The sequence below is a fragment of the Callospermophilus lateralis genome, chromosome Y (assembly GCF_048772815.1).
Source record: "Callospermophilus lateralis isolate mCalLat2 chromosome Y, mCalLat2.hap1, whole genome shotgun sequence".
NCBI classification, from domain to species: Eukaryota; Metazoa; Chordata; class Mammalia; order Rodentia; family Sciuridae; genus Callospermophilus; species Callospermophilus lateralis.
Genome location: NC_135326.1, coordinates 11943547 through 11953480, shown reverse-complemented (window position 1 = coordinate 11953480; position 9934 = coordinate 11943547). Strand labels below are relative to the sequence as shown.

The 9934-nt window shown below is 72.1% G+C and overlaps 1 protein-coding gene across 1 annotated transcript in view; it reads left to right on the top strand.

Annotated features, from left to right (window-relative positions):
• Window positions 1-8464: 8464 nt before the first annotated feature.
• Window positions 8465-9934, top strand: part of LOC143639781 (serine/threonine-protein phosphatase 2A regulatory subunit B'' subunit beta-like) — a 39652-nt gene continuing 38182 nt past the window's right edge. Inside the window, 1 exon segment of the mRNA XM_077107846.1 lies at window positions 8465-9731. Coding sequence (XP_076963961.1) covers window positions 9492-9731 — 240 coding nt within the window. The 5' untranslated portion in view covers window positions 8465-9491.

The window sequence follows — 9934 nt, the reverse complement described above, 5'->3', positions numbered from 1 at the left end:
GGGGTCCCTCAGGAGGTGAGGGTAGGGGGTCCCTCAGGAGGTGAGGGTAGAGGGTCCCTCAGGAGGTGAGGGGGTAGAGGGTCCCTCAGGAGGTGAGGGTAGGGGGTCCCTCAGGAGGTGAGGGGTAGGGGGTCCGTGGGGAGGTGAGAGGGTAGGGGGTCCCTCAGGAGGTGAGGGGTAGGGGGTCCCTCAGGAGGTGAGGGTAGGGGGTCCCTCAGGAGGTGAGGGTAGGGGGTCCCTCAGGAGGTGAGGGGCAGAGGGTCCCTCAGGAGGTGAGGGTAGGGGGTCCCTCAGGAGGTGAGGGTAGAGCGTCCCTCAGGAGGTGAGGGCTAGAGGGTCCCTCAGGAGGTGAGGGGGTAGGGGGTCCCTCAGGAGGTGAGAGGGTAGGGGGTCCCTCAGGAGGTGAGGGTAGGGGGTCCCTCAGGAGGTGAGGGGCAGAGGGTCCCTCAGGAGGTGAGGGGGTAGGGGGTCCCTCAGGAGGTGAGGGGATAGAGGGTCCCTCAGGAGGTGAGGGGGTAGGGGGTCCCTCAGGAGGTGAGGGGCAGAGGGTCCCTCAGGAGGTGAGGGGGTAGGGGGTCCCTCAGGAGGTGAGGGGGTAGGGGGTCCCTCAGGAGGTGAGGGGATAGAGGGTCCCTCAGGAGGTGAGAGGGTAGGGGGTCCCTCAGGAGGTGAGGGGGTAGGGGGTCCCTCAGGAGGTGAGGGGGTAGGGGGTCCCTCAGGAGGTGAGGGGCAGGGGGTCCCTCAGGAGGTGAGGGGCAGGGGGTCCCTCAGGAGGTGAGGGGCAGGGGGTCCCTCAGGAGGTGAGGGGGTAGGGGGTCCCTCAGGAGGTGAGGGGGCAGGGGGTCCCTCAGGAGGTGAGGGGCAGAGGGTCCCTCAGGAGGTGAGGGGCAGAGGGTCCCTCAGGAGGTGAGGGGATAGAGGGTCCCTCAGGAGGTGAGAGGGTAGGGGGTCCCTCAGGAGGTGAGGGGGCAGGGGGTCCCTCAGGAGGTGAGGGGGCAGAGGATCCCTCAGGAGGTGAGGGGCAGAGGGTCCCTCAGGAGGTGAGGGGGCAGGGGGTCCCTCAGGAGGTGAGGGGGCAGAGGATCCCTCAGGAGGTGAGGGGCAGAGGGTCCCTCAGGAGGTGAGGGGCAGAGGGTCCCTCAGGAGGTGAGGGGGCAGAGGGTCCCTCAGGAGGTGAGGGGGCAGAGGATCCCTCAGGAGGTGAGGGGCAGAGGGTCCCTCAGGAGGTGAGGGGGCAGAGGGTCCCTCAGGAGGTGAGGGGGTAGGGGGTCCGTGGGGAGGTGAGGGTCAGCCGGGCTCTGCTGGTGGTGGTGTGGCTGTCGAGGCACCTGGGCTTTGGGGTCCAGGGTCAGGGTCAGGGCCACCTCCCCACCGTGGCTCTGGGTGGCCGCCTGGTCCCCAGGCCTCCCTGGTGGCTGGGCTCTCCCAGCTGAGGGCGCCTGGTGCTGCCAGGGAGGTGGGAGGGTCTCCGTGCTGCCGCCCGCGCCTTGGGGTAGACCTGCAGTGGGCACCGGCACTGTGGTCACTTCCCTCTGTGTGCCTGCAGGGGGGCCCCTCACCGCCACGTTGGTGCCGAGGGCGTCCCCCAATGCCCACTGGGACCAGGGGTGTCCCCGGCTCTGGCGCTGGGTGCCCTTCCTGAGGCTGAGCGCTGACCTGGTCCACCCCAGGTTCTCGGTCAGCTCTCCTTCACCTCCACGCTGCCCAGTGGCTGTGGTCTGCTGCTGAGGGCTGGGCTCCTCTGGGTGCTGAGTCCCGCGGGGGACGGGCTCCTGGGACTCTGGGTCCCGCTTTTCTGTCCTGGGACTCTGGGTCCCGCTTTTCTGTCCTGGGACTCTGGGTCCCGCTTTCTCCTGCCGTGAGCCTCGGAGGCGCGGTGTTTCCACGCAGGTGTCCTCTGTGGGGCGGACACTACTTCCTCCTCTGGCCCGTGCCCCTGGCTCCTGGCAGAACCGCCCTGCCCTGCCCAGTGCTGAGGCGACTCCCCTGTCCCCAGGCTGCGGGCACACTCTCCACCCTGCTCGGGGCAGTGCGTCCTCCTCCCTCCTGTGCTGGGGATCTGAGGTCAGTGGGGCTGGGGCTGCTCACGCTGGGCCCTGCCATGGCGTCCACGTGTGGCGCGGCCCCTTCTGGCCGGGCTCAGAGCGAGGGCCACCGGGCCTCTGGAGCGTGAAGGTGCTGAGCGTGAGGCTCCTGGGGTCCTGTGGGGCCGTGGGGGACAGCGGCTCGGCCTGGAGGGGCCCTCTGACAGGTGGGCGCTGGGTGCCACCTGGTTCTGCTGGACCTCACGGAGGTTGTCTGCTGTGCGGTGAGGGACCCCACTGGCTTCTGTGGTCCGGCCGTCTGGCCTCGGCATCGGTGACGCTGGCTCAGGTGTGGGTCTGCAGTGGTCCCTCGGTCTCCACTCTGGGTGAGGCTGTGCAGGATGGTGTCCCGCATGTCCCCTCCCTTGAGAACCGGCAGGTGCCTCTGTTCCGTCCCCCTCCCCTGGCAGCAGGGCCTCCCCTTGGTCTGCGGAAGCCGTCTGGGGTGTGGACGGCTCCTCAGGCCGCGTCTCAGCAGCGTGCTGGGAGGGTCAGCGTGGGCTGGACGGCTCCTCGGTGGTCGTGGTCCCAGAGGGCTGCCGGGCCCCAGGCGGGTGGGCCCCAGGAGCGGGCGCCGTCCCTCTCTCCCGGGCGCCTCCTCCAGCCTGCAGAGCACGTGCCCACTGCCAGGCGACCTGCATGGGGGCCTCTTGCCTGCCTGCCCGCCCCCCGGGCGATGGGCTGAACGTCCCTGGGCTGGTTTCTGCAAGTTGTTTACTTATGGCAGGTTGTGGGACAAGTCTCTTACTGTCTGGCCAGCGTTTGGCCCAGTGTGGGGGTTCTGGGGGTCAGCTGCCTGCGCCTGCATTGGACAGCAACGCCGAGAGGCCAGGGCCTCAGGGGCCCCCTGTCCTGTGTGGTGTGTCCAGGGCCTCAGGGGCCCCCTGTCCTGTGTGGTGTGTCCAGGGCCTCAGGGGCCCCCTGTCCTGTGTGGTGTGTCCAGGGCCTCAGGGGCCCCCTGTCCTGTGCGGTGTGTCCAGGGCCTCAGGGGCCCCCTGGCCTGTGTGGTGTGTCCAGGGCTCCTGGGCCCCCTGTCCTGTGCGGTGGGTCCAGGGCCTCAGGGGCCCCCTGGCCTGAGTGGTGTGTCCAGGGCCTCAGGGGCCCCCTGTCCTGTGCGGTGGGTCCAGGGTGCGTCAGGCCTCTCGGTGCTGTCCCCTTTCCGCCCACCCCTGGTCCTCTGCGTGTGTGTTTGTACCCAAGGCAGAAATCTGCAGCTCAAGCCCAAGAAAGGAGGCTGGTGTGGCTGAGCCCATGTCGCGTGGTGACGTGGCTGAGCACGTGTCGTGACGTGGCTGAGTGCCGTGTCGTGACGTGGCTGAGCGTGTTGCGTGGTGACGTGGCTGAGCACGTGTCGCGTGGTGACGTGGCTGAGGTGTCACGTGGCCCGTCCCCCTAGGATGGCCAGAGCCCAGTGTGGGGTGACAGGCTGACAGGGCTCCTCCCGGGGTCTGGCGCACCCAGGCGCAGGGTTGAGGCTCTGGGCACTGCTGCAGCCTGGTCCTCCAGCAAGGACGGCAGAGGGGTGGGGGCGGGTCCCCAGTCCCCAGGAGAGCTCGGAAAGGGCTGGGTGGGGCAGTGGGGAAGGCGAAGGCCGCGGAGGACCCTGGGCTGGGGAGCAGGGGACGGGCCTGGAGGACCCTGGGCTGAGGAGCAGGGGACGGGCCTGGAGGACCCTGGGCTGAGGAGCAGGGGACGGGCCTGGAGGACCCTGGGTGGGCTGAGGAGCAGGGGACGGGCCTGGAGGACCCTGGGCTGGGGAGCAGGGGACGGGCCTGGAGGACCCTGGGCTGAGGAGCAGGGGACGGGCGTGGAGGACCCTGGGTGGGCTGAGGAGCAGGGGATGGGCCTGGAGGACCCTGGGCTGAGGAGCAGGGGACGGGCGTGGAGGACCCTGGGTGGGCTGAGGAGCAGGGGACGGGCCTGGAGGACCCTGGGCTGGGGAGCAGGGGACGGGCCTGGAGGACCCTGGGCTGAGGAGCAGGGGACGGGCCTGGAGGACCCTGGGCTGAGGAGCAGGGGACGGGCCTGGAGGACCCTGGGCTGAGGAGCAGGGGATGGGCCTGGAGGACCCTGGGCTGAGGAGCAGGGGACGGGCCTGGAGGACCCTGGGCTGAGGAGCAGGGGACGGGCCTGGAGGACCCTGGGTGGGCTGAGGGGACGGGCCTGGAGGACCCTGGGTGGGCTGAGGAGCAGGGGACGGGCGTGGAGGACCCTGGGTGGGCTGAGGAGCAGGGGACGGGCGTGGAGGACCCTGGGTGGGCTGAGGAGCAGGGGACGGGCCTGGAGGACCCTGGGCTGAGGAGCAGGGGACGGGCGTGGAGGACCCTGGGTGGGCTGAGGAGCAGGGGACGGGCCTGGAGGACCCTGGGCTGAGGAGCAGGGGACGGGCCTGGAGGACCCTGGGCTGAGGAGCAGGGGACGGGCCTGGAGGACCCTGGGTGGGCTGAGGGGACGGGCCTGGAGGACCCTGGGTGGGCTGAGGAGCAGGGGACGGGCGTGGAGGACCCTGGGTGGGCTGGGGAGCAGGGGATGGGCCTGGAGGACCCTGGGCTGAGGAGCAGGGGACGGGCCTGGAGGACCCTGGGCTGAGGAGCAGGGGACGGGCCTGGAGGACCCTGGGTGGGCTGAGGGGACGGGCCTGGAGGACCCTGGGTGGGCTGAGGAGCAGGGGACGGGCCTGGAGGACCCTGGGCTGAGGAGCAGGGGACGGGCCTGGAGGACCCTGGGCTGAGGAGCAGGGGACGGGCCTGGAGGACCCTGGGTGGGCTGAGGAGCAGGGGACGGGCCTGGAGGACCCTGGGCTGAGGAGCAGGGGACGGGCCTGGAGGACCCTGGGCTGAGGAGCAGGGGACGGGCGTGGAGGACCCTGGGTGGGCTGAGGAGCAGGGGACGGGCCTGGAGGACCCTGGGCTGAGGAGCAGGGGACGGGCCTGGAGGACCCTGGGCTGGGGAGCAGGGGACGGGCCTGGAGGACCCTGGGTGGGCTGAGGAGCAGGGGACGGGCCTGGAGGACCCTGGGCTGAGGAGCAGGGGACGGGCCTGGAGGACCCTGGGCTGAGGAGCAGGGGACGGGCCTGGAGGACCCTGGGCTGGGGAGCAGGGGACGGGCCTGGAGGACCCTGGGCTGAGGAGCAGGGGACGGGCCTGGAGGACCCTGGGCTGAGGAGCAGGGGACGGGCCTGGAGGACCCTGGGCTGAGGAGCAGGGGACGGGCCTGGAGGACCCTGGGCTGAGGAGCAGGGGACGGGCCTGGAGGACCCTGGGCTGGGGAGCAGGGGACGGGCCTGGAGGACCCTGGGCTGGGGAGCAGGGGACGGGCCTGGAGGACCCTGGGCTGGGGAGCAGGGGACGGGCCTGGAGGACCCTGGGCTGGGGAGCAGGGGACGGGCCTGGAGGACCCTGGGCTGGGGAGCAGGGGACGGGCCTGGAGGACCCTGGGTGGGCTGAGGAGCAGGGGACGGGCCTGGAGGACCCTGGGCTGGGGAGCAGGGGACGGGCCTGGAGGACCCTGGGTGGGCTGGGGAGCAGGGGACGGGCCTGGAGGACCCTGGGCTGAGGAGCAGGGGACGGGCCTGGAGGACCCTGGGTGGGCTGAGGAGCAGGGGACGGGCCTGGAGGACCCTGGGCTGGGGAGCAGGGGATGGGCCTGGAGGACCCTGGGCTGAGGAGCAGGGGACGGGCCTGGAGGACCCTGGGCTGGGGAGCAGGGGATGGGCCTGGAGGACCCTGGGCTGGGGAGCAGGGGATGGGCCTGGAGGACCCTGGGCTGGGGAGCAGGGGACGGGCCTGGAGGACCCTGGGCTGGGGAGCAGGGGACGGGCCTGGAGGACCCTGGGTGGGCTGAGGAGCAGGGGACGGGCCTGGAGGACCCTGGGCTGAGGAGCAGGGGACGGGCGTGGAGGACCCTGGGCTGAGGAGCAGGGGACGGGCCTGGAGGACCCTGGGCTGAGGAGCAGGGGACGGGCCTGGAGGACCCTGGGCTGAGGAGCAGGGGACGGGCCTGGAGGACCCTGGGCTGAGGAGCAGGGGACGGGCCTGGAGGACCCTGGGTGGGCTGAGGGGACGGGCCTGGAGGACCCTGGGTGGGCTGAGGAGCAGGGGACGGGCGTGGAGGACCCTGGGTGGGCTGGGGAGCAGGGGATGGGCCTGGAGGACCCTGGGCTGAGGAGCAGGGGACGGGCCTGGAGGACCCTGGGCTGAGGAGCAGGGGACGGGCCTGGAGGACCCTGGGTGGGCTGAGGGGACGGGCCTGGAGGACCCTGGGTGGGCTGAGGAGCAGGGGACGGGCCTGGAGGACCCTGGGCTGAGGAGCAGGGGACGGGCCTGGAGGACCCTGGGCTGAGGAGCAGGGGACGGGCCTGGAGGACCCTGGGTGGGCTGAGGAGCAGGGGACGGGCCTGGAGGACCCTGGGCTGAGGAGCAGGGGACGGGCCTGGAGGACCCTGGGCTGAGGAGCAGGGGACGGGCGTGGAGGACCCTGGGTGGGCTGAGGAGCAGGGGACGGGCCTGGAGGACCCTGGGCTGAGGAGCAGGGGACGGGCCTGGAGGACCCTGGGCTGGGGAGCAGGGGACGGGCCTGGAGGACCCTGGGTGGGCTGAGGAGCAGGGGACGGGCCTGGAGGACCCTGGGCTGAGGAGCAGGGGACGGGCCTGGAGGACCCTGGGCTGAGGAGCAGGGACGGGCCTGGAGGACCCTGGGCTGGGGAGCAGGGGACGGGCCTGGAGGACCCTGGGCTGAGGAGCAGGGGACGGGCCTGGAGGACCCTGGGCTGAGGAGCAGGGACGGGCCTGGAGGACCCTGGGCTGAGGAGCAGGGGACGGGCCTGGAGGACCCTGGGGCTGAGGAGCAGGGGACGGGCCTGGAGGACCCTGGGCTGGGGAGCAGGGGACGGGCCTGGAGGACCCTGGGCTGGGGAGCAGGGGACGGGCCTGGAGGACCCTGGGCTGGGGAGCAGGGGACGGGCCTGGAGGACCCTGGGCTGGGGAGCAGGGGACGGGCCTGGAGGACCCTGGGCTGGGGAGCAGGGGACGGGCCTGGAGGACCCTGGGTGGGCTGAGGAGCAGGGGACGGGCCTGGAGGACCCTGGGCTGGGGAGCAGGGGACGGGCCTGGAGGACCCTGGGTGGGCTGGGGAGCAGGGGACGGGCCTGGAGGACCCTGGGCTGAGGAGCAGGGGACGGGCCTGGAGGACCCTGGGTGGGCTGAGGAGCAGGGGACGGGCCTGGAGGACCCTGGGCTGGGGAGCAGGGGATGGGCCTGGAGGACCCTGGGCTGAGGAGCAGGGGACGGGCCTGGAGGACCCTGGGCTGGGGAGCAGGGGACGGGCCTGGAGGACCCTGGGCTGGGGAGCAGGGGATGGGCCTGGAGGACCCTGGGCTGGGGAGCAGGGGATGGGCCTGGAGGACCCTGGGCTGGGGAGCAGGGGACGGGCCTGGAGGACCCTGGGCTGGGGAGCAGGGGATGGGCCTGGAGGACCCTGGGTGGGCTGAGGAGCAGGGGACGGGCCTGGAGGACCCTGGGCTGGGGAGCAGGGGACGGGCCTGGGAGGACCCTGGGCTGGGAGCAGGGGATGGGCCTGGAGGACCCTGGGTGGGCTGAGGAGCAGGGGACGGGCCTGGAGGACCCTGGGCTGGGGAGCAGGGGATGGGCCTGGAGGACCCTGGGCTGGGGAGCAGGGGATGGGCCTGGAGGACCCTGGGCTGGGGAGCAGGGGACGGGCCTGGAGGACCCTGGGCTGGGGAGCAGGGGACGGGCCTGGAGGACCCTGGGCTGGGGAGCAGCGGGCAGGGGCCTGGAGGACCCTGGGTGGGCTGGGGAGCAGCGGGCAGGGGTGTGCTTGGGCAGGAGGTGTCGCCCTGCCCCTCTGCAGACCCAGGACGCAGCATGGCCGGGAGACCTTGGCCCTCTGCTGACGAGAGGAGTCCACCAGGTCGAAGGACAGGGACGGTGACAGGACGGAGAGCGAAGTCTGTCGACAGACGGGAGGGCAGAGCCCAGGGCACCCCTGCCTGGCAGGGGTGCCCCTGGGCTCTGCCCTCCCGTCTGTCAGACAGACTTCGCTCTCCGTCCTGTCACCGTCCCCTGTCCTTCGACCTGGTGGAATCCTCTCGTCAGCAGAGGGCCAAGGTCTCCCGGCCATGCCTGCGTCCTGGGTCTGCAGAGGGGCAGGGCGACACCTCCTGCCAAGCACACCCCTGCCCGCTGCTCCCCAGCCCACCCAGGGTCCTCCAGGCCCCTGCCCGCTGCTCCCCAGCCCAGGTCCTCCAGGCCCGTCCCCTGCTCCCCAGCCCAGGGTCCTCCAGGCCCGTCCCTGCTTTGTGAGACAGACAGGGTCCTCCAGGCCCCGGCCTCCCGGCCGCTGGGACCTCAGGTGTGTGCCCAGCTGTCCCCTCCTGAGGGGCGCCCTTCCCCTGGGGCAGCCGGGGCTGGGCTGCGCGGCTCCTTAGATGGGGCACGGCTCCCTCGCAGGCCGCGGTCAGTGCGTGGGCTCCCTCTCAGGGCCCCCCCCCCCCCTCGTCAGTGCCTGGGTCCCTGCAGGTGCCCTGTCCTGCCCTCTGTCTGCCTGTCTGTCTTTGAGCCTGGCCTGGACTGGTTCTGAGGGTGGGTCGGCACCTGGAGGGCCAGGCCCTGCTGAGGGCAGCCAGCGTGGGCACTATGCATCTTCCTCCTGCTGGGGACAAGCGGGAGGCCCCTGTGCTGCCCTCGTGTGCCCTGAGCCAGCCGCCCACTGCCCTGCTCTCTCCCATGTGGGCGTACGCTGGGCTCCTGGCAGTGTGTGAACTGGACCTCAGACAGGCGCTGGACCCTGACCCCTCTCAGACTGAGAAGGACATGTTGGCCTTCCGCTGCAGTGGGCCGGCCCTGAGACTCCTCAGGGCCAGGGAGGGTGTGGCCAGGCAGGTGGACCCCTGTGTCCGGTGAGGGGCGGGGCCCAGGGGCCTGCGGGGAAAGGAGCCAGAGGAAGGAGCCAGCTGCTGTGGCCCCAGGTGCAGGCCGCAGGCCGCAGGGTTTGGTTGTGGGGACAGTCGCCACAGTTCCGTGAGGGACGGGCCTCTGGGTCCCTGTGGCGAGGCCCAGGCCCTCCTGAGGAAGATTGTTTGTGCTCAGGGGACGGGCCACGTGACTCAGGGTCACCGCCTGAAGCTCCGGCTGCTGGGCGGCCCCTCCTCCAGGAGGGAGAGGGGCACCGTGAGGGAGGAGCAGAGGCCTTGCTCAGTGCGGGGCCGCTCCGTCCTGTGTCCTGCTCCTGTGTCCTGCGTCCTGCCCGCTCCCTCAGCTCGGCCGGGCCTGGGAGGGGCGCCTGCCGCCTGCCGCTGCCTCCCCCGCCCGCCTTCGCCATGCGCCCTTCTCAGCCTGTGGAATGCGCGCGGCCCAGGGCCGGTCCCCAGAGCGCCTGGCCGGGGACGCATGGAGCTTGCTGAGCCTGGCGGCCCCCCGGAGTTAACCACCGGCCCCAGCTCTGCCCCGTCCCGAGAGCGCGGTGCCCGGCCTGGCCCCCGGAGGCCCATGCGAGCCGACGGCATGCGGCTCAGGGACCTGTCCCTTCGCCAAGACCCGGACCTGCGGCAGGAGCTGGCCTCGCTGGCCCGGGGCTGCGACTTTGTGCTGCCCTCCCGCTTCAAGAAGAGGTTGAAGGCCTTCCAGCAGGTGGGTGGGCGCTGGGGGCCCAGGAAGTGTCTGGGGGTCCTGCGTCCTCGCCTGGGAGGGTGAGGGGCTCCCAAGAGGTGGGTCAGGGGCCTGCGGTCCTGCCTCACTGGAGGGGCCTGCGGGCTCCCAGCAGTGGGTCACATTGTGACTTGGGCTCCCAGCAGGTGGGGCGGGGGCCTGAGGGTCGCAGCAGGTGGGGCGGG